At 40.7% G+C, this 21964-nt stretch overlaps 1 protein-coding gene across 1 annotated transcript in view; it reads right to left on the bottom strand.

Annotated features, from left to right (window-relative positions):
* Positions 1-801: 801 nt before the first annotated feature.
* Positions 802-21964, bottom strand: part of fbxo36a (F-box protein 36a) — a 52004-nt gene continuing 30841 nt past the window's right edge. Inside the window, exon 4 of the mRNA XM_039760114.1 lies at positions 802-1756. Coding sequence (XP_039616048.1) covers positions 1571-1756 — 186 coding nt within the window. The 3' untranslated portion in view covers positions 802-1570. The remainder of the gene's footprint in view (positions 1757-21964) is intronic.

Raw genomic sequence — 21964 nt, 5'->3', positions numbered from 1 at the left:
TTTTTTGCAGCAAATTTAAAATGGCCTAACAATTAGGTAATGATACACAAATTATTTTTCAATATCAGCTGTGGAATATGTTCTAAACATATTTGCACAAAAATGATACAAAAGGTTCACCACACAAAAACAAGCTTTTGGCAATAAACTGGACTGTAGAAAGAGAACAGGCATCCTGGCTGGAAAAGAGAAGAAGCCATTATCTGGATGGGAGGCCAGCAGTATGATGCAGATGGATTGGCTGGTGGAACAAATAAATAACTTGGTGTAAATTAATGGAAAGACCAGAGGTACCTGGGAGTTGAGAACAGTTCAACCTCCCATATGATAGGTGGCAGTGGTCCTCACATAGGAACCCAATCATAACACCTGCAGGGATGCTTGGGAGTTGGAGTCTGGAAGTGCAGCCCTGTCAGGATCCCTGTGTATTGTTAAAAGGCGCTGTTGGGGGAGGCCCGCCGTACTTTCTTTATGGCCCACAAGTGCTTTCTGGAAGATACATCATGACACCAGAAACGTTCCTGGGTCTGGCCTAAAAAGGAACCCGCTGCCACACATGGACAAGTCCCAGTTGAGAAGCAGCAGGCAACACTCAGCAGAGTAGAGAAGGAGGAAGAATTCTATTGACTTACTGTGATTTTGTAGCTTATTGTTGGAGAGAGGATTGAAGATAAAGGTGCTTATGTGAATAAATACTCTTTATGTTATTCATATAACATGTGCCGTTATACTGTGTCTTGGGTTTGGGCCTCTCTGGCATCCCCTTGTGGTTACAGGACATATAAAGATCAAAATCAGGAGTTATTGTTTTATAATTTTAATAAGCAGAAATAGAACATTTTATTAGTCTTTGCATACATTACCCAGTAATCTATAAGAAATACACAAAATCCATTTTTTTCAAATCATTCACTTGCAAAAATTATTATATTCATCTCAATGGAAAATTAATGGAACAATTTAATGTAAAAACAGGCCTTTAAAATCTAAAGAAATAGAAAAAACGACTGTCAATATTGTACACTCTCATCATCTTGTAGCACAAAATGGGCACACCTTGTCTTAAACTGGTATTCTAAAAGTACTGAAAAATTCAAATAAAAAATGGAGACATGTAAACATAGAATAACACATTTAAACAAAGTGATTTCATTCACATATAGCATATTCTTAAAACTAAGAGAATGCTTTGGACAAAACTATCAATCTCATAAAAATGTTATAAAGTGAGCTTTTATTATTGCTTAAATCCCAAAAACACTGCTGGGGTGGGCACTGCTGGGCGCTTTACTCACACAGAGAGGTGATGCACCCGAGCTGACAACTAGGAGACAGAGACAAGCCCACCTACTTACACTGCAACAAACAATCAACTAGGCAGAAGAAAGGCGAGGCGGTGTCATGTGAAGACAAAATGGGTCAAGGGAGACGGTATTGGAGCCCCAAACCCCTTGGCAAATACAACCTGTGGAAATACTGCATTGAGAACCAAAACAACCCAAATCATACGTAAAAAATACCTTGTGCAACATTAATACTTGATCTTAGTGCAGAACATAAGCACTCCTCGTTATTTCTCATCAGTAACGCTTTCCTGGTTCTGTCTCCTACGGCGGATGCGCATCTGAAGCTGCAATTTATTGGTAAAAAAAATCTGCTTCCAGCCCATTTCTGCAGCCAAGGCTCTCATTTCAGGTGTAACTGTGTCACACGAGCTCTCCACAATGTTCTCCCATAGTTCATCGGAACTACACAGCTACAAGAGAAAAAATAAACAGGGTGAACACATCAATCTGCTAAACTCCAACTTGTAACATAAGCATTATGGCAAAATCTTTATATCTAGAAAGCACAATTGATGGATTGTTTGTTCCTCATGCACAGTTTAGTTTTGAAATGACAGATTTGAAACTTGAAATACTTTGGAACTTTGACACAGAGGTATTTCTCACCATACGTGGCATAGAGTCTGTGTAAGAGGCAATAAATACAGCAGTGTGATCATTTAATGAGGAATGGCGCTGCACAGGTTATGATGATGGTGATGGCTAACTCGGTTGCCTTTCAACCCAAAAATAATGTTTGTTTTCTGCTCACTACATAAAATGTTTTCTTTGATCAAGCATTTTTTCACTATCTTAGTCATGCCCTCAAGCAAACACCAGGTTGGGCCATATTCTCTCCAGACTTACATTTTGCAGCATGTGTAATCTGTCTCCTTTATGCCACCATTGCCAAGCTACATAGGTGAGACTTTTGACAGAAATTTTAGACACGGCCATCTGAGAAGGGGCAGGGGTGACTTGGGGTTAAAGGGAGCGATCGTAATCACACAGATGACGCTAGTGTCATAAAAAACTGGTATTAAAGTGTAAACACACTGATCATAACACTCAGACAATGCCAGGAAAGGAAGCTAAAGTTTCAAAACAGCAACTGGTATGAAGCACTACAGTGTGATCAATGGCACTGCACAGGTTGTGATGGCCCCAATATGTTTAAACATTTCTTTACCTAGTCATTTCTTCTCACTATTTTTTACTTTGGACCCACTCCACCCCGTGTGTGTCAGCAGAGGTTTTTATTGCAATTTGGAATTGTTTACACTAAAAGAAAAACTAATACTGCATGCAAAGACTTTTTCCAGCACTAAGAATACTTATGTAATAAATTTTAAGGTAATAATGTTTGGCAATGTATAACAATTTTAGAGCTACAACAACTAATCGTCATTATCGACAATAATTGATCATTAAAAACGTTGGCAACAATCACACTCATTGGTTAGCTTATTACGTCATTAAGCTTAATACATTTTGGCGTGCAACTGCGTCACAGCTTCTCTCAGCCGTGAACGCATTTGAAAAAGGCAAACAGTAAGCAAGGGGCAGAAAAGACAGTGTGACCTAAGACTTTCAAGGTTTAGGAACACTTTACACTGAACGCAGAAAAAAAGATTGAGAGTTAAAATGTGTGGGTCTGACTTTGTATGGCACGAGAGCACTTTGGAGATGCACAAACATTTGAATAGGAGACATGCCGTTACAGGCTCTGAGGAGGAAGAAGACTTGCCATCATCCCAGTAAGTTGGATGTCACTTCAGCGTTATGTAAACGCGATGTTTACTAGGCTAGGCATAATGACATGACTTTCGGTTTGAAGTGAGGAATAATCTGAGTCATAGTCCAGCCCTCTACAATGCACTAGCAATTAAAACACTAGCACATACGACGGCGTTTCACGATAAGCGACTAAAAATATAGGCTATTCGCTAGTAGCCAGTACACGTTCAGATTTTCACATGACATAGTTGGGTGTTTTTTTTGGTGCTGCGTTATCCACTTGCACTCATCTGTAACATTAGCGTGTGTATAACTTACAAAAATGACTGCTAAGAAACTTAAGTACCAATACAAGCAGGAGACTTTTTCAGTCTTGTCTGCAAAAGAAATCAAAATTTCAGCGACAGTGCAGCAGTGAATCCAAAAACACATCAGCCGCGACTGAAAGGCGTATCACTCATTTTGAGTCCAAACATACAGTAGTGCTTGAAAGTTTGTGAACCCTTTAGAATTTTCTAGATTTATGACCTAAAACATCATCAGATTTTCACTCAAGTCCTAAAAGTAGATAAAGAGAAACCAGTTCAACAAATGAGACAAAAATATTACACTTGGTCATTTATTTATTAAGGAAAATGATCAAATATTACATATTTGTGAGTGGCAAAAGTATGTGAACCTCTAGGATTAGCAGTTAGTTTGAAGGTGAAATTCGAGTCAGATGTTTTCAATCAATGGGATGACAATCAGGTGTGAGTGGGCACCCTGTGTTATTTAAAGAACAGGGATCTATCAAAGTCTGCTCTTCACAACACATGTTTGTGGAAGTGTATCATGGCACGAACAAAGGAGATTTCTGAGGACCTCAGAAAAAGAGTTGTTGATGCTCATCAGGCTGGAAAATGTTACAAAACCATCTCTAAAGAGTTTGGACTCCACCAATCCACAGTCAGACAGATTGTACAAATGGAGGAAATTCAAGACCATTGTTACCCTCCCCAGGAGTGGTCAACCAACAAAGATCACTCCAAGAGCAAGGCGTGTAATAGTCGGCGAGGTCACAAAGGACCCCAGGGTAACTTCTAAGCAATTGAAGGCCTCTCTTATATTGGCTAATGTTTATGTTCATGAGTCCACCATCAGGAGAACACTGAACAACAATGGTGTGCATGGCAGGGTTGCAAGGAGAAAACCACTGCTCTCTAAAAAAAAACATTGCTGCTCGTCTGCAGTTTGCTAAAGATCATGTGGATAAACCAGAAGGCTATTGGAAGAATGTTTTGTGGACGGATGAAACCAAAATAGAACTTTTTGGTTTAAATGAAAAGCGTTATGTTTGGAGAAAGGAAAACACTGCATTCCAGAATAAGAACCTTGTCCTATCTGTGAAACATGGTGGTGGTAGTATCATGGTTTGGACCTGTTTTGCTGCATCTGGGCCAGGACGGCTTGTCTTCATTGATGAAACAATGAATTCTGAATTATATCAGAGAATTCTAAAGGAGAATGTCAGGACATCTGTCCATGAACTGAATCTCAAGAGAAGGTGGGTCATGCAGCAAGACAATGACCCTAAGCACACAAGTCGTTCTACCAAAGAATGGTTAAAGAAGAATAAAGTTAATGTTTTGGAATGGCCAAGTCAAAGTCCTGACCTTAATCCAATCGAAATGTTGTGGAAGGACCTGAAGCGAGCAGTTAATGTGAGGAAACCCACCAACATCCCAGAGTTGAAGCTGTTCTGTACGGAGGAATGGGCTAAACTTCCTCCAAGCTGGTGTGCAGGACTGATCAAAAGTTACCGGAAACGTTATTGCTGCAAAAGGGGGTCACACCAGATACTGGAAGCAAAGGTTCACATACATTTACCACTCACAAATATGTAATATTCGATCATTTTCTTTAATAAATAAATGACCAAGTGTAATATTTTTGTCTCATTTGTTGAACTGGTTTCTCTTTATCTACTTTTAGGACTTGAGTGAAAATCTGATGATGTTTTAGGTCATATTTATGCAGAAATATAGAAAATTCTAAAGGGTTCACAAACTTTCAAGCACAACTGTAGGAGTGAAAGTTCCAGATTAGCTGGCTATGCGATAACGGGCAAGTACTGCTGCAGCAAGCCTAGTTTAGCCGGTGAAACAGATTTTGTGGCAGGATCACACCGTTTCAAATGTGAAAATCTAACAGCACACAGCCGACAGCAAATGACATGCAGCAGGCTACGACAGTGTGTTGCTTGCAAGCAAATGTGCCAAAGAATCTGCTGTGGTGAAAGGTTTCCAGACACTAAAAAGACAAATGATGATGCAAAAAGGTATGAAGTTTCAGTTAAAATAAACTCGGCATATTACTTGGCAAAGAAAGGACTGAGTTTCACACAAATGTTTTGCTGCAAAACGAAAATAATCTGGACATTTCCCCAGTATAATAATTCTTTGCATTTATATATCGCTTTTCTCACTACTCAAAGCGCTCAGCAATTGCAGTCAAGAGCCCAAGAGAGCAGAGTCCCTTTTGGCATTTACGGGATTCAAACCGGCAACCTTCCGATTCCAAGTGCAGATTCCTAGCCTCAAAGTTATTTATTGTGGTGCAACAAATTCTTGTGTGGTGGAATATTGTGGAGTTCAGATATTTACATGATGGTTTGCCAGTAAAACTTATCTTTCACAGAAACTGAAAAAAAAACTTAGTAACTTATAAATTGTTTAATTTTGAAGTGTGTGTTTAGTGTGATTCTGAATACATAAGCCATATTGTTTAGTTAATTGATTGGTTTTTAAGTGTGTGTATGTTGTGCGCAGAACAGCCATCAAGGAAAACAGTAAACTACTGAGCTGACATCTGACATTCTTAAAAACAATCAATAAAAATCTCGGTTTTATCAGCAATGACACGGAGGAAGTTTGTTAACTTCCAAATCTTAATATCAACTATACAATCACACATAACTATCACAATTACAATTATGCAGTTGCAGTTACAATTACTTGCTAGTAAAAATCTGCGTTAGGTCAATTGCCCCTTTAACTTGGCTGAGTGTGAGTGAATGTGTGTCTCAATGGACCCTGGGATGGTTTAGCGCTCCAGAGTGCTGCCAGAACAGGCCCAAGTCCCCCATGACCGAGAACATGCTGGGAGTATCTAACTCATCCCATAGACAAGCACACACAATTTACACTGCTTGTCTGCTTTGTAGGGTACTCATGCTACCTGACTTGTTTGTCCTTTGCTTTCATAATGTGATTACAAAAATACTAATATCTTCACATTGTATAAAGATTAGAAAAGAGAAGCTAGAGGAGCAGAAGATTGGCCAGCACTTGCAGACATACCTATAATAGAAACTGTTGCGACCATTTGACTTTCCTGTTGTTATAAACAATTCATACTTGGTAAGTGTACAATGGGTAGTGCTGTCCAGTCATTTTCAGTTTACTTTTATTCATCTCGAAGATGTTTCAAAGCATTAATATCGTCATTCCGTAAACAACTGGGAGCCTGCTTGTTTTTTTTTTTGTAGCCATTTTTGTTTCATTCCAGAATGATCTTTTCTAGCTGAAGTATGATTTAATTTATTGATAGGAGCCAGCACACATGACGTGCACATGCTTGCAAACACTGTAGGTGCAAACAGATGAATCCTAGCCACACTGAATTGCCTGCCTCATAGTTACATTTACACTGCCCTTATTTGCTGCTGGCAACACAGGTGCAGTGTCTGACAGACAGACACACAGATAGATAGATAGATAGATAGATAGATAGATAGATAGATAGATAGATAGAACTTTGTCTCCAGAATACTCATAAAATCATAATTTATCCCTCATTTATTTGTCAGTGAGTGCAGTGGCCAGAGTTTCTTCTTTTAGACCCTCCTCATATACAGTACATGTCAGCCAGGTGTCTTTAATATTGCAGTGCAAACAACAACATTTGCAATGCACCATGTGAAGATGCTCTGATGTGGGTGGCCACACTAGAAGGCACACTGATGTGAGACAGGCATTCAGCATGGTTAGCGTGTAGTCCCGATTGTGAACTCAGTGCCTCCACCGAACTCCACTTTAGTTACGGCATCTGCAATTGAGAAATAATGGCTTTGGCAAACTCTTCCTTGTCCTTGGAACCATTTGTTGTTTCTGATCTTTTATTGCTGAGTGACGGCATTGCCCAATGTTTCTTTTATTTTTTTTTTACTTCTAATTCTGTTGACCCTGAGCTGGATTAAGCAAGTTTGAAGAAGGGTGTATGACGGGAATGGATTGTCAGCAAAGCAGATGTTTAGACTAGGCGCACAACTGGAAAATATTATCTGACAGAAGGATTTTATATGATTTTAAACAAAAAAATATTTGGCAGACTACCACCCATATTTATTTTGGAGCTAACATATGTACGGAAAAAGTAAACAGAAATCAAGAAAGAAAGGATAAAAAGTGGGGCGTGTATCAATAAATGAAAAACATTGAAACCCAGAGATATAATTATTTGAAAATATTTAGGAATAAAGATGCTTTTGTTCTTCCTTACTGAAAGGATGCAATGGATTTTCAGCTTGTGTGCTATATTGTTAGAAAACACAGAATCTGACTATATGAAGAAACTTTATTAAACCTTTCGCCTATGTATTATCTACTCCAACCTTGCCAAGTGCTCTATAGCAGGAGTTCCTTTTATCTTGACGTACCATCTCCAGGAATTGAAATTTGTCAAAGTACCACCAATTGTTTTGGTCTTGTATTGCTAAGTGCTGAATTTTTATTAGGTCGAACGAAAGGCCCTATTTCATTGCTTTTGATTTTCAAAAAGTGTTAAATTAATTTCATGGGTAGCACAGAAGTGGGGAATTTATAGGCTTTTGGGATTTCAGCGTAAGGTTTATAAACAATATTATTTATCTTATTGTGTGCATATACTAAATGTGTCTACTAAATGTTTAAAACCAGTACTAAACATTCAAAAATTATTATGACATTACCACGTGAATGACTGCATACCAAAGTAATCCAGGATATTTTCATTTATGTCATTATGCTGTAGTAATACAGTTGTCAATGCAGATTTGTGAAGTTTGTGACATTTGCTGTTGTGAGATTGCATCAGTGTGTGGAGGAAAATTACCTGGTTAATAACACCAGTAATATTTAATAGACAAGTCAAATTAACTCAAATTTAAAATGTCTCAAATCCCTGATACTTTAATTTTCCTTTTTAAGTGTGTTTGCATATAATGCGTGAAGCACCTATTGCAATAGCCAATGTCTGTCTGTCACTCCACATGTAAGATCTGGGCTCACTGTGGATGAATTCTTTTGAAAAGTGGCACACCTACTCTTCAAGGACATTTATTGAAGTAGTTCAATTTTTGTTAAGATATCTTGAACAGATCACACTTTTCACAGTTTTAAAATTTCAAAATCTCTCATTAAAAAGCATTGACGAGTGTGCAAACCTGTCCAACTAAAACTGAAACTTTCTGTGCAACGTTAACTACAAATTAGTGTACTGCTTCAATTATGTCTTGACAGAAATGACACTAACTAGTATATTTTTTTTTCACCTCCAAAAAAAGTAAATGAAGCACCAGCAGAATGTGTGTGTGGTCAGGAAGTCGCTGTCACTGGCAGCTTAGGTGTGCGTGAAACTGCAATTGTCTATTGACAAGTCCAGCAAGGAAATCTTAATATCAGCGAGTTGTTTCTGCTTTCTGAAGTTTTCCAGCTGCTTGAGCACAAGCAAAAGAGAACAAATGCATCAGCACCTCCATCTTACTGATGCCTCACAACAGGTAAGTTAAATGATCTGCCTAACTGTTAATAATAATGCAAGCAAGGAAAACAAAAGGTCATCTAGCTATGAATGATTTATTCTGTGACGTTATGAACAAGATTAAATGAACATTTACTTAGTATTAACCTTACACTATGCCAGCCTCACAGCATCCTTATCTGCAGTTTATCATGATTTAGTATTTCACTGTCAGTATAATTTAGTAGGATGACCAGGCATCGTGGTGACATGGATAGACCTGATTCAAGGCTACACGTCCAATAAAGAACTGAAGAATATCAAAATTTCCCAGTTTCAACAGGCTGCCCATCTAAAAAAAAACACTGTTCCACCAAAACAAACATCCATACCATCACTTAGAATAATGTGTGCTAAACTGAAAAGGGGGCCGAGGCAATTTAGGTATAAAACTGCTGTCCAAATTCCCGAGGGGAAAAGGTTGATTAAGAAATTGTGTTAAATTTGAACAGCATCACAAAGGGGAGTAAGAACCAGACAAAAAACGGCAGTACTGCCATTTATTTTTGCCACATCAACCAATCCTCCTGCATAATAATGAGTAGGCCCCCCTCATGCAACCAAAACAGCTCTGACCCACTGAGCCAGGAACTCTAAAAGACTTCTGAAGGTGTCTTGTTGTATTTGGCACCAAGATGTTAGCAGCAGATCCTTTAAGTCTTGTAAGTTGCGAGGTGTGGCCTCCATGAATTGGTCTTGTTTTTCCAGCACAGATAATCGATCAATTTGAGATTTGGGGAATTAGGTGGCAAAGTCAACACCCTGAACTCTTTATCATATTCTTCAAACCATTTCTGAATAATTATAGGATTGTGGCTGGGCACATTATCCTGTTTAAAAGGCCACTGCCAACAGGGAATACCATAAAGAGGTTTATGTGGTCTGCAGCCCTCTTTAGATAGATGGTACATGTCAAAGTAACATCCACAAGAATTCTAGGACCCAAGATTTCCCAGAAGAATACTGCTCAGAGCACCATAATGCCTCTGTCAGCTTGCCTTCCTCCCACAGGGTATCATGCTGCCATCTCTTCTCCTGGTAAATGATGCACGTACACTTGGCCATTCACATGATCTGAAAGAAAACCTCATTCTTTGGACCATGCCACCTTCTTCCATTGCTCCAAGGTTCAGTTCTGACTATCACATGCCCACTGTAAGCGCCTTTCGGCAGAGGACAGGGGTCAGAACGGTCACTCTGAATGGTCTGGAGCTACACAGCCCCATATACAGAAACCTGTAATGCAGGGCGTTTTCTGACCCCTTTTGGTCATGGCCAGCATTAAGTTTATCAGCAATTTGTGCTACAGTAGTTCTATGGGATTGGACCACTTGTGTGCCCATGACTGCCTCACTGGTTCACTTCCTGCCCTTCCTTGGGCAACTTTTGGTAGGTTTTTAACTACTGGATACTGGAAACACCCCACAAGACCTGCCATTTGGACATGCTCTGATCCAGTCTTCTAGCCATCACAATTTGGCCCATGTCAAAGTCACTCACTTTCCCTGCTTCCAACACATCACCTTCAAGGACTGACTGTTCACTTACTGCCCAATATATCCCAGCCCTTGACAGGTGCCATTTTAATGAGATAATCAATGTTATTCATTTCACTTGTCCGTGGTTTGAATATTGGGGCCGATATCTGTGTAGGATTTATTTGTGAAAGTTTTTTTTTTTTCCTTGTGCCCAGATCCCTTTCAAATGATGATGAAATAAAGCAGCCATTAAACAAATGTTCATGGGCTTTATGCAAGGGTATATATATTATACCAGGGGTCTCAAACACGTAGCTCGCAACCCCTTTCCAAGTAGCTCACCAAAGGGTTAATGAATCCTACATAAATTTGAAAACTTGATTAGTCAAATTAGGGGTGGGCAATCTTTCCAAAAAATCATATCACGATCCACAATCTGAATTGCGATCTATCTTTTCAATGTGGCATACACTTCAAAGACTATCCGAACTCAAACTCATCAAGCCCTAAGTAACACTTTATTTTAAATATCAAACAAAGTTGAATTCAATTGTTCTCTCGTTCGCTATCTATGCGGAGTTAAGGAACACGCCCCGAAGCTGGCGAGTGAGCGAGGAGCTATGAGAATAAACATTAGAAAACATAAGTAACTCTCGGCCATTTTCATTTTGTAAAAGTAACTCTCAGGGGAAAAATGGTTGGAGACCCCTGTGCTACACAAATGTCCTAGTTTGGGACTTTGAAAATCTGGTCACTCTTACAGTGGGATGCAAAAGTTTGGGCAACCTTGTTAATAGTCATTATTTTCCTGTATAAATCGTTGGTTGTTACGATAAAAAATGTCAGTTAAATATATCATATAGGAGACACACACAGTGATATTTGAGAAGTGAAATGAAGTTTATTGGATTTACAGAAAGTGTACAATAATTGTTCAAACAAAATCAGGCAGGTGCATAAATTTGGGCACCACAAAAAAGAAATGAAATCAATATTTAGTAGATCCGCCTTTTGCAGAAATTACAGCCTCTAAACACTTCCTGTAGGTTCCAATGAGAGTCTGGATTGTGGTTGAAGGTATTTTGGACCATTCCTCTTTACAAAACATCTCTAGTTCATTCAGGTTTGATGGCTTCCGAGCATGGACAGCTCTCTTTAACTCACACCACAGATTTTCAATTATATTCAGGTCTGGGGACTGAGATGGCCATTCCAGAATGTTGTACTTGTTCCTCTGCATGAATGCCTTAGTGGATTTTGAGCAGTGTTTCGGGTCGTTGTCTTGTTGAAAGATCCAGCCCCGGCACAGCTTCAGCTTTGTCACTGATTCCTGGACATTGGTCTCCAGAATCTGCTGATACTGAGTGGAATCCATGCGTCCCTCAACTTTGACAAGATTCCCAGTCCCTGCACTGGCCACACAGCCCCACAGCATGATGGAACCACCACCATATTTTACTGTAGGTAGCAGGTGTTTTCTTGGAATGCTGTGTTCTTTTTCCTCCATGCATAACGCCCTTGTTATGCCCAAATAACTCAATTTTAGTTTCATCAGTCCACAGCACCTTATTCCAAAATGAAGCTGGCTTGTCCAAATGTGCTTGAGCATACCTCAAGCGGCTCTGTTTGTGCTGTGGGTGGAGAAAAGGCTTCCTCTGCATCACTCTCGCATACAGCATCTCCTTGTGTAAAGTGCGCCTAATGGTTGAACGATGCACAGTGACTCCATCTGCTGCAAGATGATGTTGTAGGTCTTTGGTGCTGGTCTGTGGGTTGACTCTGACTGTTCTCACCATTCGTCGCTTCTGTCTATCCGAAATCTTTCTTGGTCTGCCACTTTGAGCCTTAACTTGAACTGAGCCTGTGGTCTTCCATTTCCTCAATATGTTCCTAACTGTGGAAACAGACAGCTTAAATCTCCGGGACAGCTTTCTGTATCCTTCCCCTAAACCATGATGGTGAACAATCTTTGTCTTCAGGTCATTTGAGAGTTGTTTTGTGAGCCCCATGTTGCTACTCTTCAGAGAAAATTAAAGGAGGAGGAAAACTTACAATTGGCCCCCTTAAATACTCTTTCTCATTATAGGATTCACCTGTGTATGTAGGTCAGGGGTCACTGAGCTTACCAAGCCAATTTGAGTTCCAATAATTAGTTCTAAAAGTTTTGGAATCAATAAAATGACAACGGTGTCCAAATTTATGCACCTGCCTGATTTTGTTTGAACAATTATTGTACACTTTCTGTAAATCCAATAAACTTCATTTCACTTCTTAAATATCACTGTGTGTGTCTCCTATATGATATATTTAACTGACATTTTTTATCGTAACAACCAACGATTTATACAGGAAAATAATGACTATTAACAAGGTTGCCCAAACTTTTGCATCCCATTGTATTTACCAAAAAAGTGCCACATTAACCTGATATTCATAATGGCCGCAGAAACTGAGACTTGTTTTTATCGACCACTGTTCAGCTGTGCTTGAAGCTGTTGTGCTGTGAGGCGCCTGTCACGCTAGCTGGTGACCCTTAGACATTTGGGGAGACTTTGGCTCTGCCAGATCTCTTCCTATCAGAGTTTCTTCCACTTTCCAGATACCTTTGGATTGTGTAGGACACAACACTCACCGACACTTGGGTTATTTTTGCAGTTTCTCTAAGGAAAGTTTAATAATACTCAGTTTCATTTCATTTGTTAATTGCCTCTTTCTTGACATTATCACTGGAATTTACAACTTTCTACAGTGCAATGGCCAAGTAGAAGTTCTGAGGGCAAAGTAAAATAGGCTGTTCCAAGTTTACTTCAAGACAGACAGCGAGTTTTTAAGTAATCAACAGAAATTGATACCTGGATTGTTTGCTTCAAATTGCAAGTCTTAATTTACTTTAATTGTTGCAGAACATCTGTAGGTTGTAACCTATTACTTGTTCACTGAAGAAAGCTCATTTGTAATATTCTGAAATTTCCTTTTTACAGTTTGTGCTAACCTAAACTGTAAATGTAAACCTCTGGCAGTTTACTGCTTACCTTTTCACCATTTTAGGTCATTCATTGCATTTCAACTGATTCAATTTGAAGAAAAATTGAGGAGTTCTAAAATGCCTGACCGGTAGTGTAAATACACAGACGTCTGAATACTGGTTGAACTTCATGGCTACCGATTCAATTGCCAGTCCAACTCACCATAAGACCCTGAGCAAGTGACACAACTAGCTCCAAGTGGCCCTGGATAAAGACAACAGGTAAAAATAAAATTCTGTGTCGTGGTGTTTGCCGATTTTTTTCCTCAGATAACAACCATAGCAAAACAGTAACAAAAATGAGCAATCTGCCACACTTAAGCCCGATTCCATACTTTGCTTGCACAGATAGGCTGTCAACTTCTTTGTATTACGCCCTATGGACATCACAATGTCTGATTCTTCTTTCACAGTACTGTCAAAAGCCAGCTATAATCAGACATGTTCCAGAACAAGCCTGAAAACTTCCAAAACTGACCTAATCCTGTATTATATCATTTATATTGCCATCTGTTTTCTGACCACATGTAGTTCAGTTTTTGGGGCCATTCAAATGCACATCTATTTTCACTCACATTCACCCAATTTACAATTTCCCAGTCATTGTAACGTGCAGAATGTGGGGTGTGGAAGGATACAGAAAAAAAGGAGAACAACCCACATTGAGTCACCAATATTTCATTTTCCCCTCCCACAATCCTGATTGCATTATAAGGAAAAACTAAATACATGAACAAACAAACAAAAAAAATAAAAACAGTCAAATCTGAAATAGAAAATGAAAGATGAGTAAAACGCTAAAATATATTAAAACTCGAGTAAACAAATTCAGAGTTATACTGGAGGATAAAGAAAAATTCTCATGCCATCTTTTGAAGCTTGTTAGAATTTTTATGATTTGTTTAACTCAAAATAACTAAGCAAGAAGATGAATCAATACAAGTACATTATTACAGAAATAGTCTAATATAACAGACACAAAAAGCTACATAAAGCAAGAGTAATAAAAAATAAGTTACTTTGTATTGAAAGCTTCCTTTCATGATTGAGTTGTGCATGGCATTTGTAGTGTGCCAGAAATAATAAATAATTGACACATCACTGTGATTTCTACTTTACCATACATGATTTTTTAGTTTTTGTTACACATAAAAATTGTTTGCATGTATGTTTCCATATAAAAGTACTTTTGTTTGTACTAGAAAAAGCATACTGCTTAATGCAGGCAACATAAGGATCATCTATAAGCTGGGAGGTAAATCCCATTTACACATAAACATAACCCATATATGACATTTTGTGAAATAGACGGCTGCATGGAATTGCATGCATTTTCACTATGGATTGACTATTCAGGTGTGTTATGAAACATAACCATGTCATTGTGGTAACTGACCTTTGAAAAAGAACACTTTGCTATTTGACCTAAAAGCTGTATATGACATCTTTTTAGTTGCATGGTGTGACAGATTAGGGCTTTCTCGCACCCTTGTACCCTCAGACACCACGTCAGACACCAGATAAAAGTCCAATAATAGGATTTATTATAATAATAAAGTGCGCTAAGCACGCTCCTCTCCACAATAGTCAATAATGAAATAAAAAATAAACCAATCCTCCAAACTCCCAGACGCTTAGCCACCCTGCCTCCCACCTCAGCTCGTCCGTCTGGGATTTCTCAGAGTCCTTTATAGTCCTTGACCCGGAAGTGTTTGTCCCTCAGTCCGTGTGACTTTCTATCACTTCCGGTTCAGGTAAAAACTTCTCTTTTTCTTCAGCCTGGAAGTACATCATTTCTTCTGTTCCTGTGACTTGGAAATACTTCCGGGCTCTACTGAAAATATAAATCCCTGGGCCTCCCTGCAGCGACTCCTTGTGGCCCCCATGGTATCCAGCCAGGCTGTGTATTATGACTCCATTGTCCATGATTCCCTGCTGGCAGTCGGGGCATCTCTATGCTGCATGGAGGGCTCCATTAGCGGCCTGGGGATATTGGCCGGGATGAATGCCCGGGCATATCTCACAATGGTTTTTAATTAAAATAACTTTAAAACACACAAATTATTCCTCATCAGCTGAATTTCCCTCAAAGTTTGGATTTATGAAGTCTAAGGAAATGATAAACACTTACTTATAAGAAAATGTTTAACCAATAAATTAAATTACACACAAACATATCTCATCAGATCTCAATGGGAAAAAAAATCATGCTGGATATCTATACTGATACGGACTGGGTAACGTGGATGCCACATCATCTGATGGAATAAAAAGTATCAACCTACACAGTGCTGGATTCAAAGACACCCCGAAAATCAAAGTGAAAAAAATGACGCGGCAGGCTAGTCCATTTTGCCGAAATTTCATTGCAGCAGCTCAAAATCAGACTCAGTAGTTTGTATGGCCCTCATGTGCTTGAATGCATGCCTGACAACGTTTGGATATGCTCTAAAGAGAGGACGGATGGTGTCCTGGGGGATCTCCTCCTAGATCTGGACCAGGGCATCACAGAGCTCTTGGACAGTCTGAGGTGCAACCTGGTGATGTCAGATGGACCGAAACATAATGTCCCAGAGGTGTCCTATTGTATATAGGTCAGGCGAGTGTGGGGGCCAGTCAATGGTATCAATTCCTTCATCCCCCAGGAACTGCCTGAATACTCTCACCACATGAGGCCAGGAATTGTCGTGCACCAGGAGGAACCCAAGACCCACTGTACCAGCATAGGGTCTGACACTGAGTCCAAGGATTTCATTCCGATACCTAATGACAGTCAAGGTGCCATTGTCTAGCCTGTAGAGGTCTGTGTGTCTCTCCATGGATATGCCTCCCCAGACCATTACTGACACACCACCAAACCGGTCAAGCTGAACGATGTTACAGGCAGCATAACGTTCTCCATGGCTTCTCCAGTCCCTTTCATTCTGGCATATGTGCTCAGGGTGAACCTGCTGTCATCCGTGAAAAGCACAGGGTGCCAGTGGTGGACCTGCCAATTCTGGTATTCTATGGCAAATGCCAGTCAAGCTCCCTGGTGCCGGGCAGTGAGCACAGGGCCCACTAGAGGACATCAGATCTGATTTTTTGGTCAGAGACAGTGCCCTGCTGGAGGTCATTTTGTAGGGCTCTGGCAGTGCTCATCCTGTACCTCCTTGCCCAAAGGAGCAGATACCAGGTCATGGTGATGGGTTAAGGACCTTCTACGGCCCTGTTCAGCTCTCCTAGAGTAACTGCCTGTCTCCTGGAATCTCCTCCATGCCCTTGAGACTCTGCTGAGAGACACAGCAAAACTTTTGGCAATAGCACGTATTGATGTGCCATCCTGGAGAAGTTTGACTACCTGTGCAACCTCTGTAGGGTCCAGGTATCGCTTCATACTACCAGTAGTGACACTGACCGTAGCCAAATGCAAAACTAGTGAAGAAACAGTCAGAAAAGATGAGGAGGGGAAAATGTCAGTGGCCTCCACCTGTTAAGCCATTTCTGTTTTGGGGGTCATCTCCTTGTTGCCCCTCTAGTGCATCTGTTGTTCATTTCATAACTCCAAAGCAGCTGAAACTGATTAACAACCCCCTCTGCTACTTAACTGACCAGATTAATATCCCAGAAATTTCGCTGACTTGATGCTATACTCTGATTAAAAAGTGTTAATTTAATTTTTTGAGCAGTATATATTTATTTATATATACACACACACACTGTAGATATATGTACACACACAATAAATCATTTATATATGAGTGGAAAAAATGCCTTCATTTCTAAATGTTTGATTTGTAATTTTAAACTGTGGAGCAGAGGGGCAAATCAAGGAAAAATGTGTGTTTGCCCCAAAGATTATGGAGGGCACTGTGTGTGCGTACACACACCACATACAGTACATATATACATACACACACATACAAACATACATGCACACATATACACACACACACACACACACACACACACATATAGGAAAATATATCTTTATTGTGAGTAATGATGCACTTATACTTTTATTTTCACTTTTTATTTTTATAATAATAGAATAGGTTAGAACGAAAAGCCTCTACTTTCTGGAATAGAACCTATCAAAACTGCCTCCATTTGCTTGCCTTAATGTGCACTACTCATGGAAGTTCAGTAGATGGCAGCATGTGCACACATTTGCAGTGCCTCTCTGCCTTCACAAATTTGGTCTGACTGCTGCATACTTCAGAGTACTTCTGACTGCCAAGACTCCTTGGACCTTCTTGTGAGTAGAACAACTGAACACTGCCTAGGGTCATCTGGGGACAACATGACTCCTGCACCTCATACAGAGCTAATGATAAAACCATGAAACACCATTTCTTTGAAAAGCTATCATGTTAATGATAGTTGTGGGAATGTTAACACTTCTCTACATTTTGATGAAACTACATAATAAAGGCACAGCATCATGATTTTGGACAAGAACAGACCTATTATTCAGAGCCAATGCTTAACTATACTCAACGGCCACTTTATTAGGTACACCTTGCTAGTACCGGTTTGGACCGTGTCACACACGTGCATGTGGGAGGTAGCTAAAGGGCTTGAATGAGGGTAATTCCACACCAAACCAGGGGTTGATGGAGTGCAGTAACCTTTTCTCTCTTCCCACTGCAGACCAGTTCCGGGAAATTCCTCCTGGCCTTGGGCCCAACGATGTCACTTCTAGTTCCAGTGGAGTTACTTCCTCTACCTTCTTTTAAAACTGCCATCTTTGCCTCATCTATGGCAATTCTTTTCTGGACTATTGTGCAATCAATTTTCAAATTTGCAACTGGGCTTCAGTATACGGGAGGCTGCCCTAAACTGTTTTCCAAATGTCGCAGCAGAAATCGAGATCAGGCCATCAGACCAGGCAATGTTTTTCCAGTCTTCTGTTTGTCCAATTTTGGTGAATCTGTGCGAAATGCAGCCTCAGTTGCCTGTTCTTAGCTGACAGGAGTGGCACCCGGTGTGGTCTCCTGCTGCTGTAGCCCATCTGCTTCAAGGTTCGACTTGTTGAGTGTTCAGAGATGCTCCTTTACATACTTTGATTGTAACGAGTTGTTATTTGAGTTACTATTACCTTTCTATCAGCTCAAACCAGTATGGCCATTCTCCTCAGACCCAGAGAACTGCCACTCACATGATATTTTCCTTTTTTCAGACCATTCTCTGCAAACCCTAGAGATGGTTATTCGTGAAAATAGATCAGTAGTTTCTGAAATACTCAGACCAGCCATCTGGCAACCAACCAGCCATGTTCAAAGTCACTTAAGTCACCTTTCTTCCCCATTCTGATGCTCATTTTGAACTTCAGCAGGTCATCTTGAGAATGATGCATTGAGTTGCCGCCGTGTGATTGGCTGTTTAGATATTTTTGATAACAAGCAGTTAAACAGGTGTACATAATAAAGTGACTGGTGAATTTATTATAGACTGCTCCAAAGTTTTTGTTTCTTAAATCTTTTGTAGTTTATTATTATGTTTTTCTCTGAGTAATTTTGTTTAAGTCCCAGCCCACACTACTTCTTCTTCATTTAAAAATGCAGACATTAGTCTCCATTTTCACCTTTAGTCCACGCTACCACACTGTTTTTAACCCAGACTTAATGCAGACTTTTGAGAACGCTCCCCTGAGCCACACATTTCTGAAAACACTGGTTTAGTGTTGCAGTGTGAATGGGTTAACACAGAGAGCTTTGAAAACACAGATGCTCTGATTGGTGACCCTTCTCTGATTAGGTCCTATTCATTTCAATGTCTCATTCCCTGATTGGTCAGCCTGTTCCGACATAGCAGGCAAAGGAGTTGCCTTTCATGGCGCCTGTTGTGTTGTTTACTTGTATGCATCTAAGATATGTTTAGTATAGTTTGAATGCTGCATACATGCACAAAAGGCAAAAAAATATACCAGTTGCTACAGTTTTTAATGTTTAATGTTCTCCCCCACTATAGTACAAGTCCTAACACTTACTGTCGATAACTGCTGCATAAAGCACTTTGTTTTAATGTTCTATGTAAAGTACAATATATACCACATATAAACAAAGCATTTGCTTAAGTAGAATGCCTGAAAATATTTCTTAGTGTGTAAAGCTTTTCAGTATACACAATCCAGATTAATTTTACATTTTGGATGTGAAGTGTGATGGACGGCCGGCAGCTCAACCCGGCCGGGACGCCCCTGGAATAGACGGATGGGGGAAGGCAGTGACTTGCTGACACTGCTTCCCCCAAGACACTAGATGGCAGCTTCAGATTCTCGCAGGGCACTATGGAACATGGAGTTCGGCTACACAGCCCTGCTGGGTGCCATGGGTGCCACCAGGAGGAGCTGTCAAAGAACCTGGGGACATATCATTTCAGTATAGCCCTGGAAGTATGAGGTAATCACAAGGAAGGAAGCCCCGAAGTACTTCCGGGCTGAAGAAAATCCCTGTTCTGTACTAGACCCGAAGTGTCAGCCAGTCACGTGGTTGGAAGGACAGAAGCATATCCGGGTCATAGACTATATAAAGGACTAATGGAGACCCAGCAGGTGAGTTGGAGTTGGGAGGGAGTGTGACAGAGGAGGAGAATCATTGTATTATTCTCATTATTATTATTGTTTTGTATGGTGGCGGAGGTGCTTCAAGGCACCACTATTAGAAGAGTAGGAATAAAAGATCCTTTTGGTGCTTTTACCTGGTGTCTTGGGAGTTTGTCTATCGTATTTGAGGAGCGACAGCACCCTCTAGTGTCACAGTAGATACTCAAGAGAAATTGTAGTACTACAGCAGCAGACATGTAAAATTGCAAATAAAACAGTAGATAGATAAGATAGATAAATAAATAAGAGGCCAGCACAGGGCAGTGGTTAGTACTGGGACCTCAAAAATCCATCTCCCAAATGACATGTTCAGAAGGCTTTGGTCATAAAGTCTTTATTTATTATTTGGATGTTCTTGCTGGATGAACACAGCATATGCAGGCTTAAAAATAAGAACATCCAAATAATAAAAAAAAAACCTTATGAGCAACACCTTTCAAACCCCACCTTATTAATCCCCTCAGCCCAAACCTTCAATTGCTATATATTGCCTTTGATTTCTGTATGTCTAATAATTTTCCTCTGATGATGACAGCAAGTTATTTTCTACCCTTTGTGGATCTCTAGCTACAAATATATATATATATATATATATATATATATATATATATATATATATATATATATATATATATAGTGAGATGTGGGGACTTGTCATCCCGGCCAATACCCCCAGGCTGCCAGATGGAGCCCTTCCTGCAGTATGGAGGTGCCCCGAAGACCAGCAGGGAGTCATGGGACATGTAGTTTTTATACAAGACCCTGCTGGATACCACAGGGGCCGCAAGAGGGAGCTGCAGGGAGGACCGAAGACTTCTTTGTGTCCCTTAACCCGGAAGTTCGTCAAAAGAAGAAAGAGGGTGAAGAAAAGAACATTTTACCTGACCTGGAAGTGATACAAGATCACATGGACTGGGGATTGAGAACACTTCCGGGTCAGGATATATAAAAGGACTATGGGAGCTCCCAGACGGCGAGCTGAGCTGGGTGGAAGGGTGGCAACGCGTCTGGGAGTCGGAGGATTGTATTATTGTGTATTTGGTTTGTGTATGAGTATAGTGGAGGAGAGGGTGTTTTGTGCACTGTGGTATTTAAATAAAGTCAACTTGTGGACTTTTACCTGGTGTCTGGAGTCGTGAACAGGGGTTCAAGGGAATGAGAGCGCCCCCTATCTGTCACAGTGGCGTAGCCGGCAGGATACTCCAGCGTCTATTGCGGAGGACCTGTATAAAAAATTTCTGTGGGCAAAGAACCCCGAAAAAACTACGGCATCAGGACTCACCACATCATCGCCAAACCCGAAAAATCCAAGTCCAAAATGGGGAAGAGGAAGGGCAAGCTGAGCGACAACGCCAGCGGAAGAGCCTTGTGCGCAATGGCCAACGCTCAGAAGGAGTCACGGAGCGGCCTTACAATACCGGAGAAACCTCCAGGGACCAACGATCGCTCTGAGGTACGTGCCGGAAACGTCATTAACAACCTGTTATATAATAAAACACTTTGTTCCATGCATGTACCTCGGAGATGATCACCTGAAGGCTCCGAGGGGAAAAGAAGACTGCCCCGACGATGATGGCATGTTCCTGTCTAAGCCAGAGCACCTCGGAGAAGACTTCCGCATGACGGCAGCCGACGAGGGAAACGGCAACAAACCCGGTGCTTTCTGGGAAGGAGGAGGTCCGCGTCCTGCTGTTTGCGCCTTCGAGCCCGAAGTAACAGACTTGGACATTCCGAAGGGGAAGGGGGAGGCAAGCGAGGCACCACTCAACCCACGAGAAGGTAAGGAGGGTCGGGAAATGGCTGATCGGGATGTCACAAAAATAATAAAGACAGACCGCAGTTCGCCGAAGGAGGCAACCTGACCCTCAGAGAACTCCAAATCCCAGATGCCTCCGCAAGACACTCCTGAGCACGTGCCAGAAGCGGACGTGCTCATTGGCTCCTGGTCGGCAGGTAAGCCGAACATGGAAGTGAGTCTTCTGCCGGCCGAAGT

The sequence above is a fragment of the Polypterus senegalus genome, chromosome 1 (genome assembly GCF_016835505.1).
Source record: "Polypterus senegalus isolate Bchr_013 chromosome 1, ASM1683550v1, whole genome shotgun sequence".
Lineage (NCBI taxonomy): Eukaryota > Metazoa > Chordata > Cladistia > Polypteriformes > Polypteridae > Polypterus > Polypterus senegalus.
This window is presented reverse-complemented; position numbering and strand designations above follow the sequence as displayed.